Here is a 25370-nt window from a genome sequence, read left to right on the forward strand (position 1 = left end):
TGGTAAGCTAAATTCAGTAACTTTTTTTTTTAAAAACAGATTTTATTGACTGCATAGCAAACACATATTACGCAATGCTCTGGCATCCAGAGACAATCACAGTATCATGGTATCAGGTTCAAATGCTTGCAGTACCTGTAAAGAAGCAAACATAAAAGCAAAAAGGTGAAACTGAGGAATCCCAAACCTCCCAAAGCCCCTCCCCCCCTCGTGCGCCTCTGCCTGCTCCGCTCGCATCATGCAAGTCAAGTATATCGCATGCCATGTGCACCAAAGTATCTGTAAGACAATCCTGACTGTCGATATGTCAGGAAGGCTGGATAGCATTGTCCTCCGGTGGCGGGTCCAGATCCAGACCACGATAGTCCGCCCACCTCTTCCATATTTTGAAGTGCTTGCGTGGGCAGCCTCTAGCCACATAAATGGGTTGCTCCAGCCCCATACAAAAGTCCATCCCATTTTTCCAGGCCGTGAGCGTCGGGGCCTGGGGCGCCTTCCATGATCGTGCAATGTCCCTTTTGGCCAGTGTTAGCCCCAGTAGCAGTAAATGGCGTTTGTACCTATTGCCCCCTACCCCAGCCATAACGTGAAGCAGAGCCAGCTTAGGATCCCTCTGAAGCACCCAGGCCAGGACCTCATCTAGGCACCGGAACACCCCATTCCAGAACTTCCGAAGCACCCAAATGCTAAATTCAGTAACTTAACAATTTCTTTTACAGTACAGTAGTTCATTGGAGGATTAATTATGACGGTGCCTGAAATGGGGGGGAAGAGAAATGCGTCCTTGGCGCATCCTTACCGGTAGATCAGTCAGGTCTATATATTGATGGAAAGGTAGAGGGTAAAGATATTACTTTTTATTGGACACTGGTGCTACCCTTTCTACTGTGAGAACAGCAGACATCCCAAACCCACCCCTCTCAGGTGAAGCAATCTAAGTAGTTGGTTTTCAAATAGACAGATTCGAACTCCCGTCACAGAACCTATGGAGGTGTGCATTGGCAATTTTAGAGACATGCACAAATTTGTAGTATGTGATTCCTGTCCCGTAAATTTGTTCGGCAGAGATTGACTATGTAAGATGAACTGTACAATTTACTGTACACCGGATGGTGTAACAATTCAGACCCCTGATGAAGATAGTATTTACAAATTAATGCTAGCAAAACAAGGTACGGAGGTAGATGAAATGTATACAATGATGACAAAGGATGACCTACTTAATGAATTAAGATTGACAGTAAACCCAGAAGTGTGGGATTTCACTGGAAAAGAAGTAGGGTTAATGGCAGATGTAGACCCAGTATAGTGACTGTAAAAGAAGGTGCTATTTTTCCAAACACGAGACAGTATAAAATGAGCCCAGAAATTAAATCAGGTGTCATAGCAGAAATAAAGCAAATGATTCAACAAGGCATTTTAAAGGAAATGAGCAGCCCTTGTAATCCCCCCATAATTGGCATTAAGAAATCTAATGGGAAATATCGGATAGTGCAAGACCTGAGAAAAATAAATAAAATAGCGGTGCCTTGTTGCCCTGTAGCGCCGAACCCAGCGATAATTCTGTATCAAATGCAGGATGGTTCATAGTGATTTGTGTCAAACATTTTTCTCTGTCCCGTTACACCCATATAGTCATTATCTCTTCTCATTTAAATTTGAAAATCATATCTATGTTTGGAATCGAGTTCCTCAAGTGTAAACAGAAAGCCCTTCAATCTTTAATCAGATTTTGAAAAAGTGTCTAGAAACATTAGTGATGCCCAGAAGTTCAGTTTTGGTCCAATATATAGATGATGTATTAGTTGCATCGAAAACATGAAGATTGTGTCCTTGATTCTATTGAATTGTTAAACCATGTGGCTGATGGAGGGCATAAGCTGTCACCAGAAAAACTACAATTTTGTCAAACCAGAGTCAAATATTTGGGACATCAATTAGAAAAAGAGGAGTGAGGAAGGTGACACCTTAACGAATTAAAATAATAAAACAAATGCAATTACCTCAGACCCAGAAAGAAATCAGAATGTTTCTTGGTGTTGTAGGATAATATAGACAATGGATTTTAGGTTTTTCCTTACTGGCTAAACCACTGATAGAAATGACGAAAAAAAGAGCACAAGACCCTGTAGAATAGGATAATGAAAGCATGGGAGCTTTTCTGAAATTAAGAAATTGTCTGTGCGAAGCCCCTGCTCTTGAAATGTCAGATTACACAAAATAATTAGCATTATTTTGTTGTGAATTGGATAATTGCGCATTCTTAGTATTAACCCAAAGACATGGTTTGATGCAAATTCTGGTGGCATATTTTTCTGCTACTTAGGATCATGTAGCATCTGCATTGCCTGGTTGTTTAAAAGTGGTACCTGCTGCTGGAACAAGTCTTGAGCAAAGCAAATCTATTGCGATGGGACATCCTGTGAAGGTATATGTCCCTCATTCAGTTGAAATTCTTCTGACCAGAACCAGCACTCAGTATCTTACTCCAAACCGAATGACAAAATATAAAATAATTATTTTAGGAGCAGAAAACGTAACAGTGATCAGGTGTGCTGCTTTAAATCCAGCTGCATTATTATCTGAGGTGTTTGAAGAAGAAGTGACAGATAATGTTGAACATGACTGTCTAGATGTTACTGAATATTGTACCAAACCTTGCCCAGACATACAGGAAGAGCCCCAGAACAATTGTGAAAACAAACTATTTGTAGATGGCTCGTGCATGAGGCACGAGGACGGAGGGTTGAGTGCTGCTTATGCTGTTTGCACATTGGCTGGAATAGTCGAAGCATCCCATTTACCTGGAGTCAAGTCTGCACAAATAGCTGAATTGATTGCTTTAATGAAAGCATGCAAAAATACAGTGGTAGCCAGTATGGTTACGGGGTTGTACATGACTTTGGCCAACTTTGGATGCAAAGGGATTTCATGACTACTTCAGAAACCCCTATCAAAAATGGACAATATGTGAAAGAGCTTTTAGAAGTAATACAATTGCCAAAGGAAGTATCTGTGGTCAAATGTGCTGCACATCAGACAGGAAATGACTATGTGATTGCTGGTAATCGTTATGCTGACCAAGTTGCTCTGTACTGTGCCAAGACTTAAATGGCAGTAAAAAAGAAAATTGAAACAACAGGAATCAGATGCCAACTTATGCTTATCTCAGCCCTAGAAACAGGGGAAGAAGTAAGACATTTACAGGATGAGGTAGAAGTAAGTGAAAAGGAAGGGTGGATTAAAACAGGATGTCAAAGGGGTGAGGAAGATGGTGTCTGGATTTATCCAGATGGAGGCCAGTCATGCCAGACTGTTTACTCTCAGAACGAGCAAGAATGTACCATGGAGATACCCACATAGGTAGAGATGCTATGATCAGACTCTCTCGACAGAATTGGTTCAACCCGAAGTTTAGGACTGTCACAGAGAGCCTGTGCCAAAGGTGCTTAATTTGTCAACAGAATAACCCAGGTAGGAAGACAGTGATCAGCCGGGGAAGAATTGGAAAGGCAGAAGGAACATTTGTAAGGTTGCAGGTTGATTTCATTCAGTCACCACCATGTAGAGGACTAATGTACATCCTTCTCATAGTATGTTTGTTCTCATGATGGGTGGAGGCCTATCCAACCAGGAGAAATAGGAGCATAACAGTTGCCAAATTACTATTGAGGGAACTTATACCACGTTTTGGTCTTCCAGTAACTGTGGAATCAGATAGAGGATCTCACTTTAATAATGAAATAATTTGATTGATCTGTGAAGCATTCAAAGTTGAACAAAAATTGTGCTGTGCTTACCGCCCAGAGGCTTCTGGGGTGGTGGAACAACTGAATGGTACAATAAAATCAAGATTGGCAAAGGTGTTCGCATCTACATCACTGTGTTGGCCAGATGCATTGCCTCTTGTTCTGATGGGACTCAGAATCAATCCTGACAGAAACATAGGAATGAGTCCCCATGAAGTACTCATGGGAAGAACAATGAGATTAGCCTTCGTACCGGGACACAGACTGTTAAGCATAACTGATGATATGGTATTGGACTATTGTAAAAGACTGGCTGAACTAGTGTGTTCTGTCTCTCACCAGGCTGGAGAAGACACAGAGGCCAGGAACCCGGATCAAACACATGATCTAAAGCCTGGAGACTGGGTGGTGGTGAAGAATCACACCCAAGAGATGTGTCTAGCTCCCAGGTGGAGTTCCCCCAAAACAGGTTATACTGGTTACAACAACAACAGTGAAATGTGCAGAGTTGCTTAACTGGATTCACACCAGCCATACCAAACGAGTATCAGCCCGTGATGAAGAAAACCTTCAACAGGAAATCGAAGTCGAAGGTGCAGAAGGTTGTACAGCTGAAGAGCCTGGAATAACAAACTCTGAAGTAGCTGATCAAGAATAACCAAGCACTAGTCAGGAGGATTGGGAACCAGCAGTTGACATACCTGATGTGAAAAGAAGAACAAGAAGCAGAACAAAATTAGAAACGCCAGAAACTAGTGCGGACCAGACAGGTATAGAAGAACAAGCTCAGGAGATAGAATTTGAGATTATTAGAGATCTCGAGCAGGAACAGATAAGGAAAGAAAAATACACTCAGACAAAGGTGAGCAAAGTTTCTCACAAATCTGAGGAGGGACAGATAGGTGTAGAAGAACACGTTCAGGCTGCAAACAAGTCAAGTGCAATAAGACCTGAGCAGAACCAGTTAGGAGAAGAAAAACAAGTTCAGGAAGAAGAGCAAACTAGAAGAAACCCTGAACAGGAACAGACAGATGAAGCAGAACACGTTCAGGTGAATGGTACCACTTTGAGAAGCCCTGAACTAGGTCAGTTAGTGAGGGACTCAGAAGACGAAGAAAATCAAATTGTGCCACAACATAATATAAATAAGAGAATACTTGAGAGTGATGAAGAATTTGAAAGCACAGTGCAACCCAAAAGGGTTAAAAAGGGGGATAATTGGCCTCCATATGTCAAAAGATTAAGATATCCTCTAAAGACAATTAATGAAGAACCTGACCAAGTGAACAAAGTCACTAGTCAATCAGGACAGACAAACGAAAAACACAAGCGAAGGAGTCAAAGATTAAGAATATTGAATAACAAATTCAAAGAACCTGAATGGACCTATGTGATTCTTGAAGAACTTGAGAATTTAGATTTAAATGAAGAAAGTGATGAAGAAATATTTACAGATCAGATTGAAAAAGTGAAAGTGAGACCTCCTTGAAACAAACCCAGAAAATGTTACAATTTCTGAGATAAGGTAAAGAAAGAAGAGAGATCTTCTTACAAATGGCTAAAAATAGAGTTACTGAAAGACCTAACGAAACTGTTTAAAGAAATGTAGAATATGTATATGTAGCATCCTATTAGTGATTATAATATGGTTAGGTTTAACCATAGCGATACCATATTTGAGGAGTATAGAAAGGAAAAATAATACCAACACAAATGGAAAGCTGGCTAACATAAAGAGAGATAGAGTAGAACTAGAAGGATCAGATGAGTTAGAAATACATCAGACAGTAACAGAAAATAACACAGATGTAAATGTTTTCACTAAGTTATTGTTTGAATATGTAGATACTATGGAGATTAGTGATTGTTATGTATGTATGGAATTACCAGCGTCAGTAGCAGAAGGTGTTACATATCACCATTTAACCCTAACATATGGCATTTCATGTAGTGTATTAGCCTGTTATATAAAACAGGAAAGTTGCAGTATTATTATTCAAACTTGGATGTGATATTTCCAGAGGTTCCTGTTAGAACAAATATGAATCCAGTGCTCATAAGTTTAGCCACACAGTTTATGCGAGAATTTTTCTTAGCACAAAACACAATAGATATAGCAGAAGCTCATAAGCATAATTTAACATGTTCACTAAAAGAAGAAAAAAAATATATTTTTGAATTTAGTAGGAGAAAGGAGACACGATTTCCTGAAGAAGGCCAACAAGCAGAAACCCAAATTTCCACCATGGGTTTAGAAGAAAGAATTTTTACACCTGGCAAGGCTCAGGCTGCGATGGCACTAGATTTCGAAAAGAAAGGGAAAATCTGTCTCCATAGGTTAAAAACTGACTATAACAATGTATTTATTGGTTCCAGTGAATGTGAACATACATTTTTGATTATTGGTGAATGGGGACCAAAAGGGGGAACTGATCCAGTATTCGCTGGAATTTACTATATATGTGGGAACAAGGCTTACTTTAAGCTACCTACAAGATGGTATGAGAGTTGCTATTTTGGGATAGTATTCACTAAAGCTTATCATGTGAAAAGAATAACTGGAAACAATGAAAACAATAATTAATTAATACGTAGTAAGAGAGCTAGTTTGGCAGAAATAGTAGGAGACATATTTAGTGCATTGATACCTTCAGTGGGAGTAATTCTGAATTCACGAAGAATTTGTCAATTGTCCCCAGTGGTTGATCGTTTATCAACTGATACTGCTCGAGGTTTCTCGATGATCAATACCGAAATGGTTGCGATCAGATCTATGGTTTTGCAGAATCGACTTGCCCTTGATATTCCATTGGCAAAAGAGGGAGGGGTCTGTAAAATGCTGAAAGCGCAACATAGTTGCACTTACATACCTGATATAAAATTACCTTTCTATAAAAGTATAGAAATTGGGAAAGACATTAAAAATATTACAAATTTGGAAGAAGAATTAAAACCACTGGAAGTTGACGGTGTATGGAAAAAAATAACAAATAGCCTAACATCAATAGGGTCATGGTTTACAAATTTTGGTAAAGAAGCTGTGGTTCAAGTATTACTACCTATACTTTGAATAACTATGATAAGTTTGATGATAATGATCTGGTGTGAATGTGTTAAATGGAAAAGAAAATATGAAGTAAACAAACAGGGAAAGAAAAGGAAATATGAAAAATTAGACATGAAGAATTAAAATAATTATTTAGGAAAATGAAGAACAAGAAAAATATGAAGTAGAAATGCATAAGGTAGAGAAGGGAATGCAGATATGCTAAAGTTAGCATTTGATTTGAGTATGGGTAGTTGTTGATGGCATAAATGCCATCAGAGAGGGGATTGATGGAGCAAGGATTCGGAGATAAGCAACTTGATTGGATATAATCCTCTCATATCACCACATAATAAATTATTCATAACGTTCGTAATACTAATTTTACACAACATTTTACACTTTCTAGAAAAGGGGGAAGCTTGCCTATGTGTTTTACTAACCAGGCTGCTAGCGGGGGAAATTAAACTGCAAATGAGTCAGCTGCTTGACGTCTTAACGCTTTGAGGGAAAACTCTGCTTCTGCGCAATAGCATCTAATATGGCCGCTTGAGAACTCACGTGCTAAGCATCTGCTTTGCTGAAACTAAACTGTTTTATATACTAAGTGCTAATGCATAAATAGTCTTTACAAGTACATGGGATTACAGTAGAGATAGGTGGCATACAGTGAAATATTTTATTTGAATCTAACACTTTGTCTCTTTGACCTCTCTATTAGTTTGTATTTGGGCCTTAAAGAGAGCTAAGGGCTGACACTCACGTGAGACCACCCGCATGCGTGGAAGGTACAACTCCGGAGCCATGAGCTCAAGTATTGGGACCCGGCCAAGGACACTCTTTCTACATGTCCTGGGAGCCAGCTGAACATCCTGAAGACTCAATGGACAACTGTAGAAAACTGTATACATTGTTGTTAATGCATTATGAACATGGTTGGAAAATAAAGCTTGGGAGAAACAAATTAATGGGTGGCAACATAAGACAATGCTCCTAAGTAAAGTATTAAACTTAGCATGGTGTGATGATCATCCCCTCGGCTTGACCGATCAAATTTAAGAGTTTCATAAGGTTGAAACGTTTAGGGGTGGAACATGCCAATAAAAAGGTATAATTGGGGTAGTTAGTTGGATTTGTTAATGCAGTCATTGCCAGAATGCTGAGAGATAGAGATGCTGTCCGAATGCTGATCGAAAATACCTAAAGAAGCAGACTTCGAATTTTTAAACAAATAGAATTAGAAAGAAGATCGCAAAGGAATCAAGGAGGTAATTAGCATCAGAGAGGGGTGAGACACAGGCATCGAATCCAGAAGAGGCTACCTGTCCTGTCTTATTCCTGTCCTGAACCTATCACCTGAGTTTCTCAAGGGGCTCATAACTCTTGGCCGGAGGGGTCTGATTTTGCACCAGACTAAGTAAATATAAATCTGTGTATTATGTCAATGTGAATTTTCTCTCTATCCTCTCTTCCTGAGTTACTCGTCATTGAAAATTATAGTTACATTTAAATAAATTGAATCTTACCTCTTCAGAATGATGGAGTTAACACTGTAATTTGTCTTTGATTCTCATGGTAAAATTCAGAAAAATCTTTAAACCTTATTCAAGTCTGTGGTTATTTAATGAACAGAACAGGTGAACGCTTCATTGTCAAAATTACTAAATATAATCAACTAAAATAGATCCATTGTAAATAAAGGGCTTAGATTTAATAGGTTCAAGACTGAGAGTCAAACGACATATAGAATTAGCCCTACAATTGATCCCCAGCGGGGTTCATCGACTAGATCATGAGTGAGTGTGGTTTATGGGCCTAAATTAGTATTTAGTGATAGGTGTCCGCAGGTTGGTGTCCTGCTGGATCACCATGAGCCAGAGGCACAACATTTTGTGATTGCATACCCATCGATTTGCAAATTCACTGTGTTTGTGACTGCAAAATTCCTTTTACTAATGTCCAAAATCCATTCACGAACCAAGAAACATGTGCCGTTCCTTCCAAATCATGAGTCAGTAATCAATGTATTAATGGTTTATGACTGCAATTCTGGTTGCAAACCATTGAACAGTTACCAACACCTCAAATAATGTGATAACTGATTCAAAAACGAGAAGGGATCCCCTTGAGATCCTTTCTCCTTTGGGACTTATTTTGGTAGCATCCCCTGGACCACTGCCTCCTCCCCCTGATGTTTTCACTAATGGAACCCCTTTTTCCATTTGGGAATGCAAACGGAGAGCTGGTGGTCTGCTGTCTCTTTCAGGCAACCATTTCTTTTTTGTAGCCAATCACAGGGGGTGTCAAATTGTGACCATCTTAATTAATATTCAGAAGGCAGGGCGTTTTATGACCCACTGCAAATGAAGATTTTGCAATGCAATATGCAATGCAATATATTCCCATCAGTTTGAAAGACTACGCACCAACCACAGTGTGTGAACACCAAATGTGTCCGTTGTGGTCAAGGCCCCCAAACCATTAGCTGGCAGTTTACTGCATAAGCTAAAACCCTGGTGTTAAAGGAGAGAAGGATCAAGCATTCCACTTTGGTAATTCAAGAAACAGAGGTTGTTAAAGTGCAATGGCCCTTCAAAGACTCAACTTGCCACATAATAAGTTCAGACAGCTATGGTCATGTCTGCCTTGTAGGCAACAGTGGATCTGCTATGGCGGCCTACTCTACACTATTTAAAACGCATTTTACTAGGAGAGATTATGTCAAATAATGGTCTCTAGCAGTTTGTGGCATCTCCTGTCATGCCATGTCGCGTCATTTGATAAGTATTTGAGTTGTTGACAGGAGTAACATCATAGGGGGCGCAGATGTATTTTTCCCAACGCTCCTGGGTTGCTGCAGACCCAAGTAAAGTAAGGGTGAGAATGCTGCTGCCATATCCCCTCCACCTACTATTCATTATTTAAACAAAAACAATGCTGGCCATTTATGATTCAGAAAAGGGGGTGGTGATGAACAGAGTGCCTGAATTAAGCAGACCACTCTTACCCAGTTCAAAGATCAGGGCTTGATCCATCACCGTTTTTTAGCTCACTGCACCATCCCAGCTCAGAACTTGGCTATATGCAAATTAGTCTGTTCCTGTCCCAGTGCATGATGGGAACAGGGCAAACCAAACTACCAAGCCAATTCTTATACTGGGAAGGAAACAAGCTTCCGGGGACCGGTTTCTGCCATTTCAGGCGTCGTCGGCCCGGCTTGCTTGAATCCTGATGGTGCAATGAGCAAGGGACTCACATCTGAGTATACCCTTCCACGCTAATGGTGGACAAAATGATTCAGAAAAGGGGGTGGTGATGAACAGAGTGCCTGAATTAAGCAGACCACTCTTACCCAGTCCAAAGATCAGGGCTTGATCCATCACCGTTTTTTAGCTCACTGCACCATCCCAGCTCAGAACTTGGCTATATGCAAATTAGTCTGTTCCTGTCCCAGTGCATGATGGGAACAGGGCAAACCAAACTACCAAGCCAATTCTTATACTGGGAAGGAAACAAGCTATCCGGGGACCGGTTTCTGCCAATTCAGGCGTCGTCGGCCCGGCTTGCTTGAATCCTGATGGTGCAATGAGCAAGGGACTCACATCTGAGTATACCCTTCCACGGTTATGGGCACACTGAATATTACTCGTAAGCCCTGATGACTAGTTATTTACACATTCTCAATCAACATGGATCACTATATACCTGGCACACCCAAACATCATCATAAATACCTATTAACTGTGCAATATTTGTTCTCACATATTCAAAGGCATACCAGAAGGAAAATGTACCAGATAGAAAACTTTAACCACAATCCTGTAGAGAAAACACTGTTCTGAATCACTGGCTTCTTTATCCTTAGAGGCACATGAAGGAGGTAAACAATTGATATACAACAGGGAAATGCACCCTTGTACCACCTCCGACAACTGCTGTCCATAATGTCAAAAACAGTTCTTCTGTTACCAACTAATACTTGAAACCCTGCCCCATGCCCTTGCAAATAATTTCGGCCTCGTGGCCATCAGTACCCATGTGTTAATATTGTTAATATTGTGTCTGAGGTATAGGCCATACAGTCTATTCAGAATTGGCTAGCACAAACTAAACTAGAACACCTCTCTGTAAATATGACATTTGTGATGGAAAAAAACATTTAGATACAAAACCAACTAAGGTTTACATATTCAACCAAAGAGATGAATGCCATTGCTGAAGCTGCACTTAATGCAACTTGACATATTTTTTAATCAGATGAATGTTTTTTAATGCCGTTTCTATGGAACTATCATATATAAATGAGCAATGATATGGAGGAATAGATATGTAATTTTTTTTAAGTATAGGGAACAATCAATTACCCTCAGTAGTAGTTAAGCAGTCCTACAAATATAAATTGCCTAAGTTGATAAGGGGCACACATACATAATGGGACCGATCTTCAACTACAATTATACGTGACAATACTTCTATGGAGGAGTCCTTCTTGTAAATTAAAAAGATTTTTTTACAAAGTACATTGTGTGACACTAGAGAGCGGAAAAGGGTTGTATTGCCTCTGTGCACATACCTTTGGGCTCCCTTCAGTGGACTGCCTTAAATAAATAGGCAGGCACAAAACAGACTTTAGGGTATTGGTAACATTATGTTGTGTTCATTTATGTTTTTTTGATGTATGTATTAATTTTCTTTATGTATTATTGTTCACTATCTTCAGTAGAAGATCGGTTCCATTATGTATATGTGCCCCATATCAACTTAGGCAATTTATATTTGTGGGACTGCTGAACTACTAGTGAGGGTAATTGATTATTCCCTATACTTTAATAATAATTGCATATCTATTCCTCCGTATCATTGCTCTTTTATATATGATTGTGTCCTTTACTCAGATACCGGAGGGTGAGTTGGGTATACCCCTTATAAATATATATATGTTTCTATGGAACAAGTCACCAGACATAATCACATCAGTCACATCACTGCCAAGTCCCAAAAAGTAAAACAATCTTGCCCACACTTCACAGTATAAGCTTTAATAGATGTAACCTAAAATCAAATAAATCTTTTTAGAAAACGTGCAGGCAATAACAGTGACTCCAAAATTGCAGATACTCAGATTAATACTTGTATATGGTGTACAGATACTAAGACATAATGTAGTTTTTATCCCAAGAGGAACGTTTTCAAAATGGTCAAATGTCCTTTTAAAATGGAAGCAATTCCGAACGAGTATTAAAATGCCAATAGGTCTCAGCTCAGTCGAGCGAGGGAGGGATGAAAGAAGAGAGCATGAAGAAGGGAAAAAGGAGCGACCTGGAGGAAGAGCATCGAAACATGTACTCCAATTAAGTACTCAAAGTAAAAAAAAGTTACCTCAAGTAAGCAATAGTAGGATGCAACTCCTTCAATAAGAACACTGTGAGACCGAAACGCAATGCTCGATGCAAACCTTAAGTAAGATTTATGAAGCCATGCCAGGCCAATTTGCGTGGCGCTGAATGGCTCAATGCATCTGTAGTAAGGCAATTCAGCACAAATCGTTGCATTGCCTTACTCTGCCCTGGGAAGGCGTTCCATGGGCATTGCGTAGGTGTTCCCACACAACTCCCATGGATTTTGACACATTTCCAGATTCATCATTACTGGTAGATTTGGGATTGAGCCAAAAAAATACGCTTCTCCAGGAGAAGCATAACAAGGAGAAATATATCAATCAATCAATCAATCATTATACTTATAAAGCGTGCTACTTACCCGTGAGGGTCTCAAGGCGCTGAGAGGAGGGGAGTTGCTGCTGCTCGAAGAGCCAGGTCTTAAGGTGTCTTCTGAAGGAGAGAAGGTCTTGAGTCTGTCGTAGGTGGGTGGGGAGGGTGTTCCTGGTCTTGGCGGCGAGGAAGGAGAATGATCTGCAGCCGGAGGTCGCTCGTTGGATGCGGGGGACTGTGGCGAGGGCGAGGCTGGTGGAGTGGAGTTGGCGGGTGGGGGTGTAGAAGCTCCGTAGGTCGTTGAGGTAGGCTGGACCGGTGTTGTGGAGGGCTTTGTGTGCGTGGGTGAGAAGTTTGAAGGTGACCCTCTTTTCGACGGGAAGCCAGTGTAGGTCTCTCAGGTGGGGGGTGATGTGGTTGCGGCCAGGGACGTTGAGGATCAGTCGGGCGCAGGCGTGTTGAATGTGTTGCAGTCATCGCAGTTGTTTGACCGGGATGCCTGCGTAGAGTACGTTGCCGTAGTCTAGCCTGCTGCTGACAAGTGCCTGGGTCACAGTTCTTCTTGTTTCAGTGGGGATCCACTTGTAGATCCTGCGGAGCATGCGGAGGGTGTTGTAGCAGGAGGAGGAGATGGCACGGACCTGCTTCGACATGGTGAGGGATGAGTCCAGGATGATTCCCAGGTTGCGTGTGTGGTCTGTGGGTGTTGGTGCTGTTCCCAGCGTGGACGGCCACCAGGAGTCGTCCCAGGCTGAGGGAGTGGATCCGAGGATGAGGACTTCCATCTTGTCCGAGTTCAGCTTCAGTTGGCTGTTCCTCATCCATTCGGCGACGGCTTTCAATCTCTCATGGAGGTTGGTTTTGGTGGTGTTCGTCATTGTTGACGTTGGTCCAGGTGGTCAGGCGGTTGATGCGGTTGGTGTTTGCTGGGGGGTGGAGCCTGGCGTGGTGGGGGCGGTCATGTGGTTGAAGCTGTCGTGTATGTCGGCGATATTCTGGTGGAAGAAGGTGGCCAGGGAGTCATACAGTTCTTGTGAGGGCGGGATTTAGTTGGTGTTGGCACTGGGGTTGGAGAGCTCCTTCACGATGCTGGAGAGCTCTTTGCTGTCAAGTGCGTTGTTGTCCAAGCAGGCTTTGAAAGAGGATCTCTTGGCTAATCTGATGAGGTGGTGGTGTCTGCGGGTGGCGTCCTTGTGGGCTGCGTGGTTGTCTGACGTTCGTTCGTGTAGCCATTTCTTCTCCAGTTTCCAGCATGTTCGTTTGAATGTCTGGAGCTCTTCGGTGAACCAGGTGGCTTTCTTGCTGGTGCAGCTGTTGGAGGGTGTCTTGAGCGGGGCGAGGGTGTTGGCGCAGTCGTTGATCCATTGGCTGAGGTTGCGAGAGGCGGCGTCTGGGTATGTGGGGTCAGCGGGTGGGTTCTGGACAAGGGTGGCTGTCAGCTGGTCTTCGGTGACTTTGCTCCAGCACCGGCGGGGCGGCTGTTGGGTGCGGTGGTGCTTGGCGGGCTTCTTGTAGGTGAAGTGGACGCAATGGTGATCAGTCCAATGGAGTTCGGTGGTGTGGTCAAAGGAGACGTGTGGGCTTGTGGAGAAGATGGGGTCCAGCGTGTGGCGGGCGGCGTGGGTGGGAACGGTGACTATTTGTCTGAGGCTGAGGTTGGCGAGGTTGTCTATCAGCGTGTTGGAGTTGGCGTCGTTGATGTTCTCGAGGTGGAAGTTCAGGTCCCCGAGGAGGATGTAGTCCGTAGAGGCGAGTGCGTGGGTGCTGGCAAGGTCGGCGATTGAGTCGCTGTACTGTGGCCGGGGCCCGGGGGGGTCTGTAGATGAGGGTTCTGTAAGCGCAGGTGTTCGGCGGCTGAGGGTGTCGTCCGAGTGGGAGGAGACCGTGAGGGTGGACTTGTGTACGATGGCTATTCCTTCTCCGATTCTGTTGGTGTGGTCTCTGAGGGAGATCTTGTAGCCGTCTGGGATGGCTATGGCGATGTCAGGTGCCGAGGAGTCATTCCACCAGGTCTCGGTCAGGAAGGCTACGTCAGAGGCGGAGGTGTCGAGCAAATTCCAGAGCTCGACGGCATGTTTGCGTGCGGAGCGTGTGTTGAGGAGTATGCAGGGGAGGTTGTTGGGTCCAGTCCTAGGTGGTTTGGTGATTCTGTCGCAGGTGAAGCTGCAGGTGCGGCAGTAGAAAGGGCCTTGGGTGCGTTTTGGAGTGGCCTGGAAGCAGGTGTGGTCTCGCTCGGTGTGGAGTGCGTGGAGAGTGCTGGCGTCGTATCGGAGTCTGGCGATGTGGCGTTTGCGGGGTCCAGGGGTACTGGCGCTGGGCACAGTCCAGGCGCGGACGGGCGTAGACGGGTTTGCCTCTGGGGTGTCTCCGGTGCGGCCGCCATTTAAGGCGGGGAGGGAGGGAGGAGCAGCTGGGAGACGGGCAGGCGAGGGGGCGGGGCCACAGGGGAGCAGTGGCGGGCACGGGATACAGAAGAAAATAGGGGGGAAGACCGGCAGGACACAAGGACAGCTACAAAATGCAAGAAAAAGAGGCAACAGTGAACACAATCAGAGGGGCAAAAACTATTACACAATTTAGCAGAGCAGAGAAAAACAGTGAAGCACAAACCAATGGGGTACTGCAGTCAGGTAGGCAGGATCAAACTCACAAGAACAGCGGCAGCGAGGGGGGGTGTACTGGCACACTGGTGGAGCTGTGTGGCGTGGGGAGCGACCTGGCCTGCAAGCAGGGTCAGAGGTCGCTCTCACTGCCGCGCAGCGCCGCCATTTAAGGCGGGGAGGGAGGGAGGAGCAGCTGGGAGGCGGTGGGGAGACGGGCAGGCAAGGGGGCGGGCCGCAGGGGAGCAGCGGCGGGAACGGGATACAGAAGAAAATAAGGGGGATACGGGCAGGACGCAAGGACAGCTACAAAATGCGAGAAAAAGAGGCAACCGTGAACACAATCAGAGGGGCAAAAACTATTACACAATTTAGCAGAGCAGAGAAAAACAGTGAAGCACAAACCAATGGGGCACTGAAGTCAGGTAGGCAGGATCGAACTCACAAGAACAGCGGCACCGAGGGGGCAGGGGGGAGGCACTGGCACACCGGTGGAGCTGTGTGGCGTGGGGAGCGACCTGGCCTGCAAGCAGGGTCAGGGGTTGCTCTCACTGCCGCGCAGCGGCTGCCATTTAAGGCGGGAGGGAGGAAGGAGCAGCTGGGAGGCGGGGGGCGAGACGGGCAGGCGAGGGGGCAGTGCCGCAGGGGAGAAATATAATATAACATAACAAGTGTATTTGTAAAGCGCACGTTCACCACTACGGGTATCTTGGCTCTGAATAACAGATGTTTGTTGTTGCCCAACTCAATGGTACTCATTTTATCAACCTCATTTCTTCTCATTACTTCCTCTTTCTATGTGTGCTGCGTTCTGCAGCTTACATCGAAAGAGAAATATACCTCTCAGGATTGCTTTTGTACAGGAAGGACACCCTTCCTGCACAGGAACAATCCTGTGTGCAAAACAGGCACCTTACACCATGGTGCAAGGGTGTCTGAGTTGGCACAAAGCTGCCAAAAGTGTGCTAGCGCTGACAAAAAAAAGCTGAAATGCACCGTATTGCCTAAAATACAGTGCATTCCTGCCCTTTTCCTGTCACGCAATACAGTGTAGCAAGGTGGCTTGCTGTGCTGTGTGACTTTTTCATAAATAGACCCCTTAGTACATTGGAAGCAATAGGTCTGCCTACAGACAACTAAAGATGTCTATAACCGAGCACTAAAATGGAAAGAAACAGTAACTCATGTAATCGTATTAATTACTGAATATGGTAGAAAGGGATATATATACATATAAACATATATACATATATATATATACATATAAATATATATATATTGAACATAGTATAGGAATGTTCGAATCAAATCAGTCTTTTTTCAAAATTTGCAGTCGATAAGATGCCCACCCCTTCCTCCACTGGTCTTTTTTTTCAAAAGGGTAATTTGTTCTTCAAAACGTTAGTATTTGTTTATGGTATACAATTATGTGGAATAAAATGTAGTACTTTTGACATGAATTAAAATGGTCATATACTCTTTCAAACATTAACAATGACTACAAATGAAAACAACAGTAACACTGGTACCTATATCCATATTTATAATGCATGCACGCACATTTTTTACACAGCTTTTGTTACTTCTTCCATGTATCAAATGAAAGTCGCGCTTACCTGTAAGATCTTGTCCCCTGGCTGCAATGCACTGGACGCTGGACCATCAGGCTGAACCCTAGTAACAAAGATACCCTATAAGTCAGAAGTAACAGAGGTTAGGATTCCATTACAAAACATTAGATTCAAGGTTTGCTATGCATTTGTACTCAAAACGCACAGTAGCTTTAGCAAAGAAACCAGGTGTCCTCTGTAAGTGAAATTCTGAAAGACTTTACACATTGTAGTAAATGATTAGTCAGCATACAGCAAGTAAATACATGTGAATGTACAGAAAGAACAATAATATAGAGATTTTAAAGAAATTCCAACTACAAGAGATGTAAAAAAATACATTGATTTTACAGATGTACAAGTCAGAATTCTGTGTTACTATTAGAATCATGTCTCTAATGAGTTGATACAGTGACGTCCTCATTCCGAGTAGCCTCTTATTTCTGAGGGGGGTGATACATGCAGATGCTGGACGCAGATGCTGGGGAATTTCGAGATTCTTGAGAACACCACAGAGCTCTTTAGTTTCACCTGGTGATCTCTAGGTTAAACTTCTAGAAGAATGAGGAATCACCAGGGGACTCAGATCCAAACTTACCTACTCAACCAGTAATTTCTCATTACTAAGGGGTCCCACTTGTGAACCACTGAAACTCTGCCTCCCAGTGTTACTGTATCGCCATTATTAGTCACTGTGGGGTCTGGGTTTACCGGAAGGATTATTGAACACTCCCAGAGAGGACCTTGGTGTACTCAGGTCTGCTGAGGGCCTACCTTGTCTACAGACCCTGGTCCCAGCAACCCGAGACATTTCCTTGGTAGTTGCTTAAAAGCACTGAAGCCACTGCATTCCACACAGCTTCTTTCACATCAACCTCCATCTTTGATCATAAACTGGTTTACCTACTGGAAGGTCTGTTGGGTGAACCAACACGTTTGGTGATATTCACAAAGAAATACTGAATTAATAACCGTTCCTTAGGCGATCTTTGATTTATTTTAGAATGTTGTACTTGAAGGACAATGCCTTCCTTATTCAGCTTTAAATATATGAAGATTTAACAGAGTGATACACATTTGTGTAGACATATTATTACAAATTAATCTGATTTTAGTGGAGAATTAATAATACATACAAGCTAAACTTCCGGTGAGTGTTAACAGCGGCCACATATTTGGAGGGAGTAAAACTTGCACTACAGGTGCTGCACAAAGTGTTGTTTAGTGGAACTAAAATTCCAAATCATAATTAAGGCTCTCGGTTTTATGGTATTTATTTTTTTAACATTTCTGTCTGTATTTATCCATATTTCTTTTTGGGTCATCTTGTTGGTATTTATCCATATTTATTTTGTGTTTTGGGAATAAATGGAGCCTTAAAGTGGTATATTTGAATGTTTATTTAATTCTTGGACATGCACTCATACACGGATACCTGTCATATTTAAGCAAATTAAGCAGCCACGTATAACAAAACACTACACTCACAGGTACATATTAGCATTGTACTGCAAATATATGTTAACATGTGCCTGTATTGAAGGAAATCTCATCCTGTTTTTTAACTCTCCGTGCTGTCTATCTGCTCAGCCATTGCCTGGAATTTATTAATCTCTTCCGTGCTTGTGACGGAACCACTCCGTCACGAGCCACGGATGCGCTGTGCTGGTGACAGAGTGGTTCCGTCACGGCACGGCCGCCCCGCCCACGCTGCAAGAATTCCGCGCCTGCGCGGGCATTCTATTGAGTGGGCGGGCCGTGATGGAACCACTCCGTCACAAGCACAGCGCCCGTGGCTCGTGACGGAGTGGTTCTGTCACGAGCATGGCGGCACCGCGCGGACCCCCACTCCCCCCAAGCACCGCAGCGGAATTTCCGCCGCTTCCAAGGGGTTAAAAACAGCATGGAGAGTCTCTCACAAGAAGCACCATTTTCAGTATTTTTTTGCTTTTAAAAATAAATACAGATAGGAAACACATTCTTTCCTGCCTGTATCAGGGGCGGTTCCTCTCTATGGGCTCTGCCCTCTTTATTTTTGTGCCACAATTCTTTTTTCTTTAAACGTTGAATTTTGATGGGCCATTAAAAAAAAAGATACACATACACGTTCTTTCCCAGTCACTCCAAAGCAATAAAGACGAGTAATCTTGAAAACACTCCTGCTTAATGGCCATTCACAGCGTTTGCCCTCAGGCTGCATTGTTTGCAGAGCTGATGCTCTCACCGCCCCGAGGTCTGTGATGTCATCCCCCCAGAAAAGCAATAGCTTCCTTGGAGAGGCTCTGCCCCTTGATGACGTTTTGGGAAAGTAAGTCCCGGGCGCTTCAGGCTGACGCCCTGCAGCACCAGGAGCTTCACGTCAATCAAGGAATGGAGATATGCGCCTCATCCTTTCCCACCTCGCCACGGAGTGGGGTTGGGTCAGTGCCTCCACCACAATCTGTGACGAGGTGTAGAAGGATGAAGAGAAAGGGTTAAGCCAGCAAGCTGAGCACTGGATTATGCGCAGTGTATCACACTGAGTTTTGATGAGTCACTGCGCAAAATACAGTTCACACCTTTCTGCACTTTACTAACTGCACGGGATGCTACCGAAACTTTGAACAGGCACTGAAGAAGAGATCTACGGAATTTTGGTAAAACTGTAGCTGCAAGTCCGCTGCACCCCTCTCCAGTGCCTTCTCCAGTCAAATCAGCGAGCTATTAAGTTACAAATCACACTTTCTGCCAACAGGGACAATTTTTTTTGTCTGAAAAGAAAAGTGGCATAAAGCACCACGGCCAGCGGGACACAGGTGTTAACTACAGGTACAGACAGTCTCCCAACCTTGCCTGCTACTACAAATAACGCTGATACAGGATGGGTTCTTCCAACCAGGGGTTCCTTTCTAAAAATAAACATATCTGGGGATCTGTGGTTAAACTGCATACCTCTCTTTAGAGTTGACATGCCTCCCTCTCTTTACATTTTCACTGAAAGAGTCGGATTATAATACAGTACTGAAGGGTGGAGGGGGAGGTATAAGGTATATATTGCGATTTCTGCCATTGAACAATTTATGCCAGCTTCCCGAGCTTTAGCTCAGCAGGGAATGAGTCAACCAGTAGCCATATGTATACAGTGAAAGGGACATTTGTAATCAGTTTAAGAGTTTCTGATTAGTACAGACCTTTCAGTCAACAAAGAAAAAGATAATTATTATTTATGTTGCAAAAGCAAAGTGGGATTTTTCAAATATGCAGTTTAAAGCTCTTTGTGTGACTGTCAATGCTTGGATGTTTAGTTTTACAAAGGATTCGTTGCAAGGATCGCGATATGACCTGAGTTTATATATTAAGTGCTCCAAAAAATGTAAAATTGCCATAAATTCGAGTTTTTTCACACAATATTTTTACTTTGCCTTTTGGCCACTTTCTCAAACTTGTGCAGAAAAATACACCTTATTAGCCTATTTTTTTTTAATTCTCAGGCACTCACTCGCTCTGATAAATTCATGGTTTCTTTTTACGCCCTACTAATTTTAAAATTCACTAGCTGCCACTGTGTATGTATCTGTAAAAATCAGTAATAATGGAAAACCGGAAGCCTCAATCATAATGTACTAAAGTAACGCTGCAATTGTCTCTAGTGTTTGCGAACTGCAATCTGATCATTGCGAGTCCCTTCTAAGTGGCAACGCAAAGGGGACGGTAGTAGGGTGGTCCCTCCTCTCCCTGAGATCGTAAAGAGAGGTATTAGTGCTTTGCAACTGCAATTTTTACTGACTGATAAGGAAATGGAACCTGCGCATAACAATTAGCTCCCTAGAGGTCAGAGGCCACTGCCATCATTGTGTACAACAGACAACAGCTTCCTGGGACATTGCATGCTCCCGCTGGTGCGCATTTCCCAATGTGCCATTTATTGTGACATTGCAGACCCCTGAGCCTTTAAGAGACAGAGGTGGCAATGCAGGTACGCTCATGGATGTCATTTAGGGGCAGTCACCCCTGGCATGCCCCTTGTGACTTCTGGTACTAGGAGCGGCACATATTGGGGCAAAGAGGCAGGGTGGTGAAGGGGAGGATGGACTAGGAGTCGGACAGTACAGAGACGAAAAAATAAAAAATAACACCTGATGCCTTCTAGCATCACGTCGTGCTCTTCTGCACTTCTCCGCTGCTGCAGGCAGGCACCGGCTCCCAGCCTGCCCTGCAGTCAATTCTGAAGCTGCTCTGATGCATGAGAGCAGCTTCAGGATTGGGCTGAGCGCCAATGATGTGTGCTTCAGGACAGACTGGGAGTCTGTGCCTGCTCTCTCCAACCCCAGCAATGCAGCTGGAGTTGGAAAGAGCTTCACTGCGCATACCTGGCCCGCCTGAGTATGCCGGCCAAAAAACCCATGCCTACTGTAGGTAGAGCCCACCACTCCCACTCCAGCCTATCATCACCCTGGCCCTGCCCCAAGCTAATTAAAACAATAATAAAACAAGTTTTAACCCGTTTATTATCACTTTATTTTTACATTTTTTAAAGTGCTGGTGGGGGAGGCGACGTTCCTCTGCCAAAGCACTGCCTGGCACTGCCTTTGCGACCCCTAGCGTCACCAGTGGTAAAATCAATGGCAGGAACAGAAGCAGCTCTAACTTATGGATGTCTGTGGGAGCTTCACTCACATCGTTTTTTGCCAATTTTTTACTTTACTTATAGTGATTAAGATTATGTTTCTCACTATTAGTTTAATAAAAATGGAGTACAAATGACTTTACCTGGCAGCTGAGGTAAGTAAAATAAAATGCTCTTAAATGTATGTATGTTGTGTGCGTAATTGCAGTTTTTAGTTTGTTAGATATAGTATCACTCATTAGGAGTACAGAAGATATACTATTTTAACTTTTGTAGTACCTTGGTATATATATTTAACACTCATAAACTTTTAGAAAACACTCACACTCCCTAGAGGATGTCATGAGTGATGTAATTTGAGATGTCATCAGTGATGTCACTGACCATGTCATGAGTGATGTAATAGGTGAGGTATGAAGTGCATTACAGGGGCATAAGGTATAGTTAGCACAGGTAACTATAACTGCTGAATTTAACTGGTCTTGTACGAGTGAAATGTGAGCCTAACTATAACGTACCTGTAATATTTGTTTTTTAAGTGAATTTCTAAGTTTTTTTTTCTCTTTCTTAACTATAACATCCCTGTAACCTTAGGTTTTTCAGTTAATCTCTAAGTTTTTTTCAAATGTTATTTCCTAACCATAACATCAATGTAACCTTTGGTTTTTTAAGTGAATATTTTAAAGGTTTTTCGAATTTTATTTCCTAACTGTAACTGTGTGAGTGTGCACATGAGTGTCTCAGTAGGTCTGTGAGTGGGTGTGAGAGTGTCTGAATGTGTCGGTCAGTAAGTGCATGAGTCTCTGGGTGGGTCTATGAGTGGGTGTGTGAGTCTCTGAGTGGGTCTGTGAGTAGGTGCATGAGACACTCATATACCCAGTCATTCACCTATACTGCCTTTAGCATACCCAGTTACACAACAATATTGACACAAGCACTCAATCACCAACACACCCATACAGTCAATCGCTGACTCATACAGCTTCTCACACACATACTCACAACCCTATGCAGCCACTGACTCATCCACTCACTCATCCATACAGGCACTCACACACCTCTTCACCCACACACACAGACACCCGGACAACCACAGAGGTAGTCAATCACCCATATAGCCATCTATACACCCATTGAGACCTCAACTGACAGACAGATACACTCATTTAGACAACCAGTTACTCACCTATACATTCACTGAGACATCTAATCACTCACTTATACATTAAGTGATGCACCCACTGAGTCATCAATACACTAATGCACCCACAGATTCACCAATAAACCTTAGTATATATATTTACCACTCATAAACTTTTTAAAAAGCAGTCACTGGGTGATGTCATCAGACATGTCATGAGTGATGTCATTTGAGATGTCATCGGTGATATCATCAGTGATGTCACTGACCATGTCATGAGTGATGTAATAAGTGATGTCATAAGCAGTGCATTGCGGGGGGAGCGAAAGAGGCGTGTCCTCTGAACACCTCTCAGCAATCCCACTGTGGGGCTTACTAGAGGTAACAGGAGGTCTTCTTGGCCCCTAAGGACCCTTAGCAGCCAAGGGGACTTAATCTCCCAACCAGGAGTGCGCCAGGAGGCGCTTTTGCAGAGTGGTGGAGAAAGGGCTTGTCGCAACAGGCCCCACCCCCTCCCTTCACCACTGTGCAAACGCACCCCGTGGCAGGTTTTAATTTGGGGTATTAAGTCCCCTTGAAGCATGAGGGTCCCGGGGGTCCCACTAGCCCTATATATATACCTCCAGTAAGCGCCATAGAGCTGCGTTGCAAAGAGGTGTAAAAAGGGGCGTGGCCTTGGACCACCTCTCTGCAATGCAGCCCTATGGTGGTTACTGGAGGTACCTGGTGGGCTAGTTGGCCCCCAGGGAACCTCATAATTGAAGGGGAATTAATTCCCCAACTTAAAACTTGCCACAGTGCGCGTTTGCACACTTGTCACATCAGGCCCCGCCCCCTCCCTTCACCACAGTGCAAAGGCGCCACATGACTCGTTTTAAGTTGGGAGATTTAGTCCTCTTAAATCCTGAGGGTTCCTGGGGTCCAACTAGCCCACCAGGTATCTCCAGTAAGCGCCACAGAGCTGTATTGCAGGGAGGTGTAAAAAGGGGAGTGGCCTCAGATCACCTCTCTGCAACGTAGCCCTATGGAATTTTGGACATGGCTGTTTTTGTTTTTTGTTTAAATTCTGCCGAATAATCAATCCCTTGCTGTTATTTCTTTCACATGCTGCAACGCACGCGCCTGCAGAATCTTTCCGGTTTACCTTTACACACCAGGGAAAGTACTTTCTAGAACCTGCAGACAGACAGGCATGTTGGCAGGGGATGCTTGCCTATGGTCTCTCCACAAGGCTAAATATACAGGCCAGGGGCTTCTATTCATCATCGTTATTTCTATTTTCTTCAGCCTACAGAAGACAAGCATTAGTTAAAACACAGGGGAAATCAGAGCCCTTACCTTGTCGGACGGTTTGAACGGGTTTCCTTGTCCACTTATTCCACCACTGATACTAAATCCAAGGCCAGGGTTCTTGTCTATCCTCACACAAAACTATGTTAGAAAAACATGGAAAGATATTTGAATACCCAAGAAAACAGTTAGATTCACGTAAATGGCATACATCCCTTTTCCCCTAAAGGGTAGTCCTCCTCAAACCATAGTTGACATAAACACGGGACTAACGTGATCTCCCAAAGGCGCCCAGTATGTGCAAATATGCATTTTATATACAGAGGATGAAAGGTCTTTCCCACTTAATGGGTTAACTCAGTAAATCAATGAAGAGTTATTGTACATTCATAGCACAAGAATTGACTATTTCATGAGGAAGTCACTATACCTCACAATGGAATAAAGTGCAGTGTTGTGATCATATGCCATTGGTCTCTGAAAAATTACACGTATGCAACCGTGAAGGTTCTGACCACATGATTTGTCACATATATGTCACCATCATACACCTGCTATTGCATAGAAAACTTAACATGCCACTCAAACCTGCAGCCCAGCAACATGGGGCCCTTAACGCGTCTTACAAAAGAAGTTCCCAAATGTACTCCTGACCACAGGCACAATGAACGTTAAGAATTATTTCTCAAAAAATGCAGGTAATAATACTTTGACAAGCTAAGGGTTTCCTGATCGAAATATTGCTTGTCATTCAAATAATAAACACATAATCTGCTTTTATTAAGGAATTCTGAAATATTATTAAATGCCCAGATTTATACAGTCTCTGAATATATGAATGTCGACGCCACTTCCTCTGACTATAATGACATTCACCGTATTAATCCACATTCGTAGAAGAGGGGTGATCTGCTTGCTTCCGCCAATTGAAAATTAAGGTCCATTTATGATAATATAACTGCTTTAGAAAGGGCCATAGCGCTTTATATGCTTTAGAACTCTTCCACACATTGCTTTACTTTCAAGTGTAAATTTATATAAATAAATAATATAAAAAGAAACTTAGACTGTGTATTTGAATTCTTCTGGGATGCCTGCTCAAACACTGAAAACTGTGGTGTTGATCTTGAGGGATAGGCACATTTATTAACTTATATCGCCAAATGAAAGCATGCACATGGCCTTACTACATTTTACATGTATCATACAGAAAACATGGATATGCTCCTCTTGAAAAAAATGTAGACATACACCTCCCACAGACAAAGTGAACATGCACCTCGCATAGACATGATAGTGACCATACTGACAGTTACCCCACTCTGGCAAATAGGATGGACATCTACCTAACATGGATGTGTACCATCCGCAGACAACGTAGCTTCCACAGAACACATGGGCCTGTGCCACATGCAGACAAAGTGGACATATACCTTTTACTTAAAATATAGATTTGTTCTTCTCACAGGCAATATATAAGGTGGGCATGTACCTCCCAAAGACAATATTAGCAAATATTTCTCAGAAGTAAAATGGATTTGTAGTTCCCATGTGGATTCACACTTCCAAAAGACAACATGGACCGGGACCATCCACAGAAATACCTATAACATCTAT

General features: G+C 43.2%; 1 protein-coding gene across 1 annotated transcript in view; it reads right to left on the reverse strand.

The window, feature by feature from the left end:
* Positions 1-25370, reverse strand: part of LRRC7 (leucine rich repeat containing 7) — a 2053453-nt gene that overhangs the window by 189844 nt on the left and 1838239 nt on the right. The window contains exons 26-27 of the mRNA XM_078668793.1: positions 23802-23894; positions 16723-16797 (exon numbers count right to left, since the gene is read on the reverse strand). Of these exons, the coding sequence (XP_078524919.1) occupies positions 16723-16797; positions 23802-23894 (168 nt within the window). The remainder of the gene's footprint in view (positions 1-16722; positions 16798-23801; positions 23895-25370) is intronic.

This window comes from Lissotriton helveticus, chromosome 1_2 (assembly GCF_964261635.1).
Source record: "Lissotriton helveticus chromosome 1_2, aLisHel1.1, whole genome shotgun sequence".
Lineage (NCBI taxonomy): Eukaryota > Metazoa > Chordata > Amphibia > Caudata > Salamandridae > Lissotriton > Lissotriton helveticus.